This window comes from Engystomops pustulosus, chromosome 3 (assembly GCF_040894005.1).
Source record: "Engystomops pustulosus chromosome 3, aEngPut4.maternal, whole genome shotgun sequence".
Lineage (NCBI taxonomy): Eukaryota > Metazoa > Chordata > Amphibia > Anura > Leptodactylidae > Engystomops > Engystomops pustulosus.
This window is the reverse complement of record NC_092413.1, coordinates 205,229,648-205,244,996: the sequence shown is the minus strand read 5'-3', so window position 1 is coordinate 205,244,996 and position 15,349 is coordinate 205,229,648. Positions and strand designations below refer to the sequence as shown.

At 42.6% G+C, this 15,349-nt stretch overlaps 1 protein-coding gene across 3 annotated transcripts in view; it reads right to left on the bottom strand.

The window, feature by feature from the left end:
* ATAD2B (ATPase family AAA domain containing 2B) overlaps positions 1 to 14,565 on the bottom strand; it is a 62,246-nt gene extending 47,681 nt beyond the window's left edge. For all 3 annotated transcript variants that reach the window (XM_072143636.1, XM_072143635.1, XM_072143637.1), the window contains exon 1: positions 14,254 to 14,565. In XM_072143636.1, coding sequence (XP_071999737.1) covers positions 14,254 to 14,361 — 108 coding nt within the window. In that variant the 5' untranslated portion in view covers positions 14,362 to 14,565. The remainder of the gene's footprint in view (positions 1 to 14,253) is intronic.
* Between the last annotated feature and the right edge of the window lie 784 nt (positions 14,566 to 15,349).

The following is a 15,349-nucleotide window of genomic DNA, read 5'->3' as shown; positions in this document are numbered from 1 at the left end:
CTACTTCTCTGTTCATATGTTAAGACAGACAGCGATATCCGAATACAGACCCCACTGCTCTCCGGCAGTGCCAGACATCTATGGGAGGGCAGAACCATATGATTTATCCTATGATTGGAGAGGAGAGAACCCAAACTTTAGATTCTGTCTGGCAGCTTCGGCTAACCCGGACAGGTTGCTTGATGACCAGGCGTCCTCCCGGCCAATCACAACCTAGTGGCTAGTGGGAGTTAAGCTGCCCGATTGGCTGCTCTGCAGATTATCAAACGACCTTATCTGTAACCATGATGCATTCATTTTACAGGAAATCTAGGATCAAAATCAATCATGACTGACAATCTTCTTATATTTATACTATGCATGGCCCCCTTTCTTCTAAAAATCAATGTTTAAAATTATGCTAATGAACCAGCGGGGCATGCTGTAGATTCACTGGCTCTTACACTGTCTCCAGCACAGCGTAATAGCCTGTGAAGCTACCGGCACGGAGGGGCTATAGCAGTGATGGCGAACCTTTTAGAGACCGAGTGCCCAAACTACAACAAAGACCCGCTTATTTATCGCAAAGTGCCAACACAGAAATTTGATTTATGATTTATGCACCCTTCTCTGTCACAGTTTTCATTGATACCAGCCCCTGAGGACACCAATAAAGCAGAACATAGTCCCAGGTACAGCTGTCACTTTAAAATAGCTCTGTGCACAGCAAGTCCTGGGCTGTCTGGGACTGCAGGAAGATACCTGGAGTCATCTCTGGTTATGGCCTAAGTGCCCACAGAAAGGGCTCTGAGTGCCACCTCTGGCACCAGTGCCATAGGTTAGCCATCACTGGGCTATAGTAACCGACCCAGAGCCCTTCTAGTTCCTTAGCATTATAAAAGTTAAGTTTAGAAGGGCCATGGATAATAACTAAAAGAAGATTGTCACAGTAACTGTGCCTGGATCTATAAGTAAGTGTCCCTTTAGATAGATCATTTAGGTGGTCTGAAAAATAGTATAAAAATAAAAAAAAAAATGCAAATTCAAATCACCCCCCTTTTTCTAGAACTTAGCTAAAAAAAAAAAAATAATAAAAAATGCGGTATTGCCGCGTCCCAAAATGAGCATTATATCAAAATATAATAGCGCCCAAATGACACCACCCACATCTCCGTACACCCAAGTATGAAAATGTTAGTAGCGGCAGAAGATAGCGAAATGAAGAATGGGGCAACTTTGCGCCCCAGGCAAAGGCTGTGATTGGCCGGGTGGACGCCTGGACATCAAGCAACATGTCCAGATTAGCCGAAGTTGCCGGACAGAGGAAGAAGAACCTAAAGTTCTGGTTTGCTCATCTCTAGTCATGGGATACATTGAAGACTCGGGGAAGTTTTGCTGTGACCCCCCCTCCTAATACACATACAGGGGTTCTGTTGTGACAATAGCCACTGGATTCAGTATTTCCTCAATTCCCTATACATCGGTCATATATGCACATATGAGAATGTGGTGCGACGAGCACTAGGCCAAGGCTGTTAGTCCCGGTGCCCGGATCTATGAGTAGGTGTCCCTGGTCTATCACTATGCATTCTCATTATAGATTCAATACTTCAGTTCCCGGTAACAGTCTACCAAAAGTCTTCACATTAACATCTCTGCCCCTGAATGTGACCGTCTCTAGAATGTTTTGCGTGTTACACACTGAAGGTCGCGGAGTCTCTCCTATGATAGGGCAGAGGTCACATGTCGTCCAATCCCATATAATCATCCTCACTACACGTAGCAGACGACACAGACTTCTGGAATAGCAGCATGCCGGGCACACATGGAGAAGCACAACTTACCAACAGAACTGGTCTCAGATCTCATACAATTTGTGCTCACCCATCGATGGGGTCAAGGTGTGCACCACAGTACGCCAATCTATTTACGGCTGAACTGGAAGGTGCTTACTTATCCACATGCACCACAAAACCCATGATCTATCTCCGTTATATTGATGATATTCTGATCATCTGGACGGCAGGTGAGGAGGCCCTAATTCAATTCCATGAGAGCTACTCTACAACCGAATCTGTTCAGACCAGAAAGATCTGGAAAAACACCTACTGGAGCTCAGGTCTGAATTTCTCCAGTTGGGCTACAGACCAAAAGTGACTGACAACCAAATAGGTAGAACAGCCGTCATCAACAGAGATGATTTACTCAAATATAAGGAGACCCAACAGGAGGCCAGAGTGCCCCTAGTAGTCACTTAAAGCCACAACTGGAGATCCTACGTCACATTGCCAAGGAACTCCAACCGATTCTACATAAAGACACAAGACTAAAAGAAATATTTCCAGTCCCTCCTCTCCTGTCCTTCCGGCAACCACCAAACCTAAAACAACTGGTTGTCCGGAGTGCCCTGAGACCCCCATCAGAAAATGGTCCTCACCTGCCTGCAAAGCAGGTGTAATACGTGCAGCACATTCACACAGGTGACCAGGTACCTGTACCTCAATCACAGCAGGTACATCAGATCAAGGGGACCTTTTCCTGCAGGTCCTCTAATGTGGTCTACCTTATTATGTGTCAGCGGTGCCCAACCACAGGCCTTTATGTTGGGGAAACATCCAGAGACTCCATCAGCGCATGACCTCGCACCGATCTGATATTAGAAATGAGAGGAAAGATCTGCCAGTGGCTGCACATTTCTCCAGAGAGGACCACACTATGGAGGATCTGCAGATCACTATTATAATGGGACATTTTAGGACACAGAGGGAAAGGAAAGAATGGGAGTATAAATTATTGAGGAGATTCAACACCTTACAAAGTAGTCTTACCATTTATGCAGCTTCATGACCCCCTACCTCTGACCTGGAGGCCACAAGCAGATAAGAGCCAGGGCTCTCTTGTCATTCCTCACAGGTTTTTAGTGTTTTTATCAATCTGTTGTTTTAGAGGTCTTTTTAATATCCTTTGATGATCACTGTTTAGTGTGTATAAAATGCAGTGAAATTTCTGTTTCATGCATAACATCATGTCTGACGAAGAGAACTAGTATTCTCGAAAGCTCCACCATCAAATATACTCAGTTAGCCTCAAAAAGGTATCGCCTGATTTCTTCACTCTTCTTCTGACACAGACTTTTGCTCAGTCATTTTACAATGATGTGTCCTGGTGGATAGATTACGGGGTCAAGCTGCAAACACCCCCCCTCCAGACAGCCTCCTGTGTACATATATACACCCAGGTGACCCACAGGTCGATAGGGCGAGGGGGAGGGTAAGGGCACAGACGTCTGCAGTGCAAACTACCAGATCTGCAATTCTGAAACTAAACAAAACCAGAGCTTCTGCCAGAGGGTCCTACATCACAGCCGGGGTGCTGCCGAGTAGCCGACGTCTACGTAAACATATGATAAATTCTCTTTGCTGAGGTTTATGATAAGTCTGGGGGGCTGTCAGGAGACGTCGACTATATACAGACATCATCTGCAGAGAATGAAGAGAGGAGGCGCTGGTGCGATATGCTGCAGACATTATAACGTGATTGAGGTATATAACAACATATAGTTATGGGGGATCAAGAGCATCACTGACCAAGGGACAAGTGTTATCCCATGCTGATCTATAGGGGTCCGAATGCTGGGAAACCCTCTACATGCAGCTGCAGTATAGAGAGTTCATCCAAAACGGAGAAATTAGCAAAAAAGTTTAAATGCTTGACCCACTGCCTCATTAATTAGAGGGATTAGGACCCCCATTATCATGGTCAGGGGGGAGACCACCATGGCGGCCTCTATGTGGAGGGGGGGAATATTAAAGCCACTAAGGATTGGGATACAGGTCTATAGCTCAGGGCAGGGCAGGAAGACACACACTGGCACAGAGTAACAGAACCTCAGCAATGTTACACTGTAACCTTTCCCCTTATCAGACTAGTACACCAGCTCCTTAACCCATTCATGAGATGGCTATATACATCCTATGTTCTACCTGGACATATACACCATTCCCAAGTGTTCCGGAATCCAAGAACTATCTTGTACGTCCATGGCCACTCAAGTGCTACTTTTGAGCTCTGTTTCTAGAGATATAGATATACACTCACCGGCCACTTTATTAGGTACACCATGCTAGTAACGGGTTGGACCCCCTTTTGCCTTCAGAAGTGCCTCAATTCTTCGTGGCATAGATACAACAAGGTGCTGGAAGCTCCTCAGAGATTTTGCTCCATATTGACATGATGGCATCACACAGTTGCCGCAGATTTGTCGGCTGCACATCCATGATGCGAATCTCCCGTTCCACCACATCCAAAAGATGCTCTATTGGATTGAGATCTGGTGACTGTGGAGGCCATTTGAGTACAGTGACCTCATTGTCATGTTCAAGAAACCAGTCTGAGATGATTCCAGCTTTATGACATGGCGCATTATCCTGCTGAAAGTAGCCATCAGATGTTACAGGGTACATTGTGCTCATAAAGGGATGGACATGGTCAGCAACAATACTCAGGTAGGCTGTGGCGTTGTACCAAGGGGCCCAAAGAGTGCCAAGAAAATATTCCCCACACCATGACACCACCACCACCAGCCTGAACCGTTGATACAAGGCAGGATGGATCCATGCTTTCATGTTGTTGACGCCAAATTCTGACCCTACCATCCGAATGTCGCAGCAGAAATCGAGACTCATCAGACCAGGCAACGTTTTTCCAATCTTCTACTGTTCAATTTCGATGAGCTTGTGCAAATTGTAGCCTCAGTTTCCTGTTCTTAGCTGAAAGGAGTGGCACCCGGTGTGGTCTTCTGCTGCTGTAGCCCATCTGCCTCAAAGTTCGACGTACTGTGCATTCAGAGATGCTCTTCTGCCTACCTTGGTTGTAACGGGTGGCGATTTGAGTCACTGTTGCCTTTCTATCAGCTCGAACCAGTCTGTCCATTCTCCTCTGACCTCTGGCATCAACAAGGCATTTCCGCCCACAGAACTGCCGCTCACTGGATGTTTTTTCTTTTTCGGACCATTCTCAGTAAACCCTAGAGATGGTTGTGCGTGAAAATCCCAGTAGATCAGCAGTTTCTGAAATACTCAGACCAGCCCTTCTGGCACCAACAACCATGCCACGTTCAAAGGCCACAAATCACCTTTCTTCCCCATACTGATGCTCGGTTTGAACTACAGGAGATTGTCTTGACCATGTCTACATGCCTAAATGCACTGAGATGCCGCCATGTGATTGGCTGATTAGAAATTAAGTGTTAACGAGCAGTTTGACAGGTGTACCTAATAAAGTGGCCAGGGAGTGAGTGAGTGAGTGAGTAATATATATATATATATATATATATATATATATATATATATTTATCACACACACACAACCACATTTCTCTGGTTCTGAGACACCTAGAAACAGAGCTCTGGTGTCAAAGTAAAGAGGAAAATCAACTCTAAACCGTTTATCACCAAGGGCGTATGTCATACATCCTCACATGGTAGCACTTGAATGGCCATGTACATACAAGATGGTTCTTGGATTCCAGAAGCCATAACTTTGTATCACTGGAATCTCCACTTTCATAAGAATCTAGGATTGTGTTTCTAGGTGCCTGAGATCTGGAGATATTCAAAATGTATAAGTGTAAGGCTATATTGATACGAACGTATGGGGGACGTATATACGGCCGACGTATATACGGCCGATATACGTCCCCCATACACTCCTATGGGCGCACGGCACCCTACGGGAGCGGTACGGTGCAGCACACGTGCGGCACCGTACCGTTCCGTACCCGGGAAAAAGATAGGACCTGTCCTATCTTTTCCCGTAATACGGGGCCGTGCGCCATAGGTTGCTATGGAGAGGGGCGGGGGTGAGCTGCGCTCACCTCCTCCTCCTCTCCCCGTACACTGCCGTTGCCCGGTACGGTACGGGCGGGCAACGGCAGTGTGAATATAGCCTTAATGTTCTGGATTTGAATGTCATGTAATTTTAGCATTATATCACCGTTTGCTACATAGTTGCGTGGAGGTGGTCATCAGTATTTAAGATTTTACTGCTTATTAAAACTTTAAATGACAAAAAGACATGTTTTCTCACATTGTCACTGGCATGCTTATTCTAGAAACAAAAAAAAATGCAAAAAAACAAACTCTCACATCATCAAAAAAAACTTAAGTAAAACTTTTTCTGATATGAAAGGGCTCATACACACTGCCGTCTGCGGGGCCGTACATGCAACCGCATGTACATCCCCATAGACGGCAATAGCGGCACGGCGGGGATGCGGGCTGCACACCACAAAAAGATAGAGCATGCGAGTGTGTGGCCGTGAGCCGCTTTTTGCTATGGAGGGAAGAAGGGTCACCTCCTCCTCACCTCCAGCACACGGAGGTATGACCGCACGGCGGGCATACCGCATGTGAGTGTACCCTAAAGCTGTTATTTGGTCAGCTAAATGATAGAAGAACAGAAAAGCAAAAACATGACCTGGACCTCCAGGCACCAATGGCCCTTGGTCAGGAAAGGGTTAAAGAAAAAAGACCCTCGGTAACACAGTTAATAGGTCAGAGGTTCTGGTGGTCTGGGCTCTGATCCCACGATGATGTTCACACTCGCAGGTCAGATCCTGTATTACAGAGCACACGAGATTGGACACCAGATGGGAAAACATCAAACAATCCGGGGGTTAATGTGGTGACGGAGCGGCCGGACCCTCCATCTGCCTCCTCGCCGGTGTACGAGCAGGGTGTGCCAGAGCCTCGGGGACAGTTCACACTCGTCAGGATTTACTGCAGAACTTACTATAAGTGAGAAATCAACTCAAGCCTGTAAACCACATCCAGGAATTCTCCACGACCTCTAGTGACCTCACATACATATAACCAGTTACTGTACACAGGCTGATAACAGAGAGCAGCAGCTTCCAGGCAGAACATGTGGTTTCATTACCACGGATTTCAGGATTCCTTCCAGGATTATTTAGGAGGGGGCTCCAGCCCTGTACAGCCCAGTAATAATACAGCGTGTACACTACACGTATGTGCGGCGGTATAGACGGATCACATGACTGACGGCTCTGCTCAGCAGCTGCCTCATTGTTTACATGCAGGAGGGGGACGGAGTGATTTCGTGGCCCCAGATGAACTTGTATGAGGAAAGACAGAAAGTAACACAAGCCGCACAGCGTGGCCACCGGGGGCACAGGTGAGCCGAAATCCTCTATATCAGGGGTCTTTTTGGCTGAGAGCGCCATAAGCATTACATATTGTATGGCTCTCACAGGATGATATTTTAAAATATGTTTAAAGGGACACTGACAGCCCCCTATATACTGCCCGCTATGTACAGGAATATAACTACTATAATACTGCCCCCTATGTACAAGAATATAACTACTATAATACTGCCCCCTATGTACAAGAATAGAACTACTATAATACTGCCCCCTATGTACAAGAATATAACTACTATAATACTGCCCCCTATGTACAGGAATATAACTACTATAATACTGCCCCCTATATACAAGAATATAACTACTATAATACTGCCCCCTATGTACAGGAATATAACTACTACAATACTGCCCGCTATATACAAGAATATAACTACTATAATACTGCCCCCTATATACAAGAATATAACTACTATAATACTGCCCCCTATATACAAGAATATAACTACTATAATACAGCCCCCTATATACAAGAATATCACTACTATAATAAAGCCCCCTATATACAAGAATATAACTACTATAATACTGCCCCTATGTACAAGAATATAACTACTATAATACTGCCCGCTATGTACAGGAATATAACTACTATAATACTGCCCCCTATGTACAAGAATATAACTACTATAATACTGCCCCCTATGTACAAGAATATCACTACTATAATACAGCCCCCTATATACAAGAATATAACTACTATAATACTGCCCCTATGTACAAGAATATAACTACTATAATACTGCCCCCTATGTACAGGAATATAACTACTATAATACTGTCCCCATGTACAAGAATAGAACTACTATAATACTGCCCCCTATGTACAAGAATAGAACTACTATAATACTGCCCCCTATGTACAGGAATAGAACTACTATAATACTGCCCCCTATGTACAAGAATATAACTACTATAATACTGCCCCCTATGTACAGGAATATAACTACTATAATACTGCCCTCTATGTACAAGAATATAACTACTATAATACTGCCCCTATGTACAGGAATATAACTACTATAATACTGCCCCTATGTACAAGAATATAACTACTATAATACTGCCCCCTATGTACAGGAATATAACTACTATAATACTGTCCCCATGTACAAGAATAGAACTACTATAATACTGCCCCCTATGTACAAGAATAGAACTACTATAATACTGCCCCCTATGTACAGGAATAGAACTACTATAATACTGCCCCCTATGTACAAGAATATAACTACTATAATACTGCCCCCTATGTACAGGAATATAACTACTATAATACTGCCCCCTATGTACAAGAATAGAACTACTATAATACTGTCCCCTATGTACAAGAATAGAACTACTATAATACTGTCCCCTATGTACAAGAATAGAACTACTATAATACTGCCCCCTATGTACAAGAATAGAACTACTATAATACTGCCCCCTATGTACAGGAATATCACTACTATAATACAGCCCCCTATGTACAAGAATATAACTACTAAAATACAGCCCCCTATATACAAGAATATAACTACTATAATACAGCCCCCTATATACAAGAATATAACTACTATAATACTGCCCCCTATGTACAAGAATATAACTACTATAATACTGCCCCCTATGTACAAGAATATAACTACTATAATACTGCCCCCTATGTACAGGAATATAACTACTATAATACTGCCCCCTATGTACAAGAATATAACTACTATAATACTGCCCCCTATGTACAGGAATATAACTACTATAATACTGCTCCCTATGTACAAGACTATAACTACTATAATACTGCCCCCTATGTACAAGAATATAACTACTATAATACTGCCCCCTATGTACAAGAGTATAACTACTATAATACTGCCCCTATGTACAAGAATATAACTACTATAATACTGCCCCCTATGTACAAGAATATCACTACTATAATACAGCCCCCTATATACAAGAATATAACTACTATAATACTGCCCCTATGTACAAGAATATAACTACTATAATACTGCCCCCTATGTACAGGAATATAACTACTATAATACTGTCCCCATGTACAAGAATAGAACTACTATAATACTGCCCCCTATGTACAAGAATAGAACTACTATAATACTGCCCCCTATGTACAGGAATAGAACTACTATAATACTGCCCCCTATGTACAAGAATATAACTACTATAATACTGCCCCCTATGTACAGGAATATAACTACTATAATACTGCCCCCCTATGTACAGGAATATAACTACTATAATACTGCCCCCCTATGTACAGGAATATAACTACTATAATACTGCCCCCTATGTACAGGAATATAACTACTATAATACTGCCCCCTATGTACAAGAATATAACTACTATAATACTGCCCCCTATGTACAAGAATATAACTACTATAATACTGCCCCTATGTACAGGAATATAACTACTATAATACTGCCCCTATGTACAAGAATATAACTACTATAATACTGCCCTCTATGTACAAGAATATAACTACTATAATACTGCCCCTATGTACAGGAATATAACTACTATAATACTGCCCCCTATGTACAAGAATATAACTACTATAATACTGCCCCCTATGTACAAGAATATAACTACTATAATACTGCCCCCTATGTACAAGAATATAACTACTATAATACTGCCCCCTATGTACAAGAATATAACTACTATAATACTGCTCCCTATGTACAAGAATATAACTACTATAATACTGCCCTCTATGTACAAGAATATAACTACTATAATACTGCCCCTATGTACAGGAATATAACTACTATAATACTGCCCCCTATGTACAAGAATATAACTACTATAATACTGCCCGCTATGTACAAGAATATAACTACTATAATACTGCCCCCTATGTACAAGAATATAACTACTATAATACTGCCCCCTATGTACAAGAATATAACTACTATAATACTGCCCCCTATGTACAAGAATATAACTACTATAATACTGCCCCCTATGTACAAGAATATAACTACTATAATACTGCCCCCTATGTACAAGAATATAACTACTATAATACAGGAGGAGGAGGAGAGCCGACACAGTCCTCTTGACAGGTTGGGAGAAGTTTTACCAAAGTACAAGTGAGATTCGGGCAGAAACCAGTCTAACAGGGGGGAGGGGGTGACTAAAACAAAGCAACCACACAAAAAAAAAAAAAAAAACAACAAAACTTTATGTGCAAGGCCAGCATGTACAGGGGGGTAATTACAGGGAGGCTTTGGGGAGGAGAGTGAAGCAACATATTAAGGTGTGGGCTGAGAATTTCAGCAGTCACAGCCCTGATGCATACAGCCGCTATACCCGCAGACACCAGAGAGGGCGCTCAGCCGCCGGCTCCACACAAACTTTTGTTCTTTTGTAGTCAGCAGCAGAGCACAACAAGCACCTGCTGTGCCCACACTACACCCACACTGCGCCCACAACACAATGGGCACCAAGCCCTAGTACTATACATTAACCCCTGCAAGTCATGGAGAAGATCAGGACCAGAGGAAGAGTGGTGTCACGTGACCCAAGCTGTCATTACACAATACACACAGACGTAGCAGAGCTGAGATTGTCCTCTGCATGTGTAACCAATTATGATAAACCCTGACAATAACACAGTCTGCACTGCTACATCTGGAGCAGCAGGGATGGATTGGTCACCACGGCAGAGCGCCATCCTGTGGACAAGTTATTATAAGGCAGTAAGTTTCTCTGTAGCCCTCTATAACACTGCATAGCAGTGCATACAGTCAGGATCAGCAAAGTACAGAACACTACAATGTATCATATATACAATGTATCACAACACAGGCAGAAGGCTACACACATGTGTAATACACTGGCACAATATAACACTACACACATGTAATACACAGGCAGAAGGCTACACACATGTAATACACAGGCAGAAGGCTACACACATGTAATACACTGGCACAATATAACACTACACACATGTAATACACAGGCAGAAGGCTACACACACGTAATACACAGGCAGAAGGCTACACACACGTAATACACTGGCACAATATAACACTACACACATGTAATACACAGGCAGAAGGCTACACACATGTAATACACTGGCACAATATAACACTACACACATGTAATACACAGGCAGAAGGCTACACACATGTAATACACTGGCACAATATAACACTACACACATGTAATACACTGGCAGGTCTGTGCTGTATAATCCTATAATACACTATAACTTCTGCACCAGGACACATTAAACTTTATCATGTAGCTACAACCTGTGATGTAGCAGTACACAATACACTCCAGTGTAATACACAATGCAACATAGTGTCCCGTAATACAGTATAATATAGCCTGGAAAGTCCCGTAATATAGTAAAGTTACCTGTAATACATTATATAACTCACGGTACAATGTAATAGTCCAGTCACTTCTATGGAATAATAAACTGCACGGTACAATATTACACACTGTCCTCTAATATAATAATGTCTCATATGATTTGTTAATGTCCTGTCTGCTAATATAATTTATTGCCCTTTAATGGGAGTATAATGTCCTGTGCTACAGTATAACTCCTTGTCCTGTCACATCATGGACTGTTGATATTACTGCCTGTCCTGTAATATAATATAATAGAACTCCCTGTCATATAATGTACTGGTATACAGTGTTATATTGTCCTGTAATAATATAATGTACAGTCTTGTGATATAGTATAACCCGTCGTATAATGTACTAATATATAGTGTAATGTCCTATCCAGTTCTGTAATATCCTATAGTGTCCTGTCATATTATATTTTGTCCTGTAGTATAATGTCCTGTACTTCAGCAATATACTGTAATATAATGTACTGTGTGTTGTGCTGCAATATAGCAGGATGAACTATCACTAACACTGTAATATAATGTAGCCCCTTGTCCTATTCTATGCTATATAATACACTGTGCTGTAATATAATATAACCCAGTGATATTACACTCTCCCCCTGTCCTGTCTTAATATATGATATTACACTGTCCCCCTGTCCTGTCAGGTTATGTTATATGATATGATATTATACTCCCCCCCCCCCCTGTCCTGTTAGTAGTATATGCTTGTTTTAAAGATTAAGCCATGCAGGTCTAAGTACTGACTATTCTTTACGGTGAAACTGCGAATGGCTCATTAAATCAGTTATGGTTCCTTCTGTGATATTATACTCTCCCCCTGTCCTGTCAGGTTATATTATATGATATTATACTCTCCCCCTGTCCTGTCAGGTTATATTATATGATATTATACTCTCCCCCTGTCCTGTCAGGTTATATTATATGATATTATACTCTCCCCCTGTCCTGTCATATTATAGTCTGTGATATTATACTCTCCCCTGTCCTATCTGGTTATATTATATGATATAATATCTCCCCCCCTGTCCTGTTATACTTATAATATCATATAATATCTCTCCCCCCCTGTCCTGTTATACTTATAATATCATATAATATCTCTCCCCCCCTGTCCTGTTATACTTATAATATCATATAATATCTCCCCCCCTGTCCTGTTATACTTATAATATCATATAATATCTCCCCCCCTGTCCTGTTATACTTATAATATCATATAATATCTCCCCCCCTGTCCTGTTATACTTATAATATCATATAATATCTCTCCCCCCCTGTCCTGTTATACTTATAATATCATATAATATCTCTCCCCCCCTGTCCTGTTATACTTATAATATCATATAATATCTCTCCCCCCCTGTCCTGTTATACTTATAATATCATATAATATCTCTCCCCCCCTGTCCTGTTATACTTATAATATCATATAATATCTCTCCCCCCCTGTCCTGTTATACTTATAATATCATATAATATCTCTCCCCCCCTGTCCTGTTATACTTATAATATCATATAATATCTCTCCCCCCCTGTCCTGTTATACTTATAATATCATATAATATCTCCCCCCTGTCCTGTTATACTTATAATATCATATAATATCTCCCCCCCGTCCTGTTATACTTATAATATCATATAATATCTCCCCCCCCTGTCCTGTTATACTTATAATATCATATAATATCTCTCCCCCCCTGTCCTGTTATACTTATAATATCATATAATATCTCTCCCCCCCTGTCCTGTTATACTTATAATATCATATAATATCTCTCCCCCCCTGTCCTGTTATACTTATAATATCATATAATATCTCCCCCCTGTCCTGTTATACTTATAATATCATATAATATCTCCCCCCCGTCCTGTTATACTTATAATATCATATAATATCTCTCCCCCCTGTCCTGTTATACTTATATGATATAATATCTCCCCCCCCTGTCCTGTTATACTTATAATATCATATAATATCTCCCCCCCCTGTCCTGTTATACTTATAATATGATATAATATCTCTCCCCCCTGTCCTGTTATACTTATAATATCATATAATATCTCCCCCCCTGTCCTGTTATACTTATAATATCATATAATATCTCCCCCCTGTCCTGTTATACTTATAATATCATATAATATCTCCCCCCCGTCCTGTTATACTTATAATATCATATAATATCTCTCCCCCCTGTCCTGTTATACTTATATGATATAATATCTCCCCCCCCTGTCCTGTTATACTTATAATATCATATAATATCTCCCCCCCCTGTCCTGTTATACTTATAATATGATATAATATCTCTCCCCCCTGTCCTGTTATACTTATAATATCATATAATATCTCCCCCCCTGTCCTGTTATACTTATAATATCATATAATATCTCCCCCCCCTGTCCTGTTATACTTATAATATGATATAATATCTCTCCCCCCTGTCCTGTTATACTTATAATATCATATAATATCTCCCCCCCCTGTCCTGTTATACTTATAATATGATATAATATCTCTCCCCCTGTCCTGTTATACTTATAATATGATATAATATCTCTCCCCCTGTCTCCAGTGCACTGGTGCAGGCGGAGGCTCCGGGCAGACACAATGGCCGCGGTGTGGCCGTCCTCCTCCTCCCCGCTGGTGTCGGTACCTTGGCGGTCTGTGTCCTGCTCTGTAGCCGGCTCTGTCCGGAGCGGGTGCGGGATGAGATGAACCTCCCGTCCGGGCCTTGCATTTGGCTCCTCCGGGTCTTCACCATGGTGCCGTGCGGAGAGCTCCGGCTATGTCCTGGGCAGGCTCCCTGCTCCTGTCCGCCGCCTGCTCCCCGGGCCGCCCCGCATGCACCGCCGCCCGGCAGCTCTCTCACCCCCGGCTCCTCCGGATCAGGCTAAGCCGCCGCCGGCCGCCATTTCCCTTTCTCTGCTCAGTCAGGCTCACCACTGCTTCATCCACCCGCCACCAGAGGGCGCCGCAGCGGCTGTCTACTCTATGGTAAATTCTTATCCCAGGTCACGTGGGCGCCGAGGAAGCCCTGGGCGCCATCTTTGTTTCTGTAGAACAGGGCAAATACTCAGAGTACAAAGTATGAAGGAAATCGTCCCGAGGGGCCATTTGTATTAAAAAAAATAATTGATTTTATTATACTATATGGTCTATATAGATTAGAAAGAAGGCTTAAATATATATAAGACAATTATAGACTATATAGTATAATATACCGTATATACTCGTGTATAAGCCAAGTTTTTTAAGCACAAAAGAAAGTGCTGAAAATCCTCACCTCGGCTTATACACGAGTCAATACATATGTCAATGCACTTTAAAAAAAAACTTATATACTCACCCTCCGATGTGCAGCACTGCTCCCCCAATGTCATTGGGGCTCCTCTTCTGGCTTCCCTGCTCCTCTTCTTTCTTCTGTAACCTCCTGCACTGCGTTACAGAAGAAAGAAGAGGAACCGGGAAGCCAGAAGACGAGCCGCACTGACATCGGGGGAGCAGCACTGCGCATCGGGGCCACCAGAGGGTGAGAATGTAAGTTTTGGGGGTTTTTTTAATGCTGGGGTGGCTGTATACTACTGGGGGCAGGCTGGGGTGTCTGTATACTACTTTGGGCAGGCTGTATACTACTGGGGGCAGGCTGTATACTACTGGGGGCAGGCTGGGGTGGCTGTATACTACTGGGGGCAGGCTGGGGTGGCTGTATACTACTGGGGGCAGGCTGGGGTGGCTGTATACTACTGGGG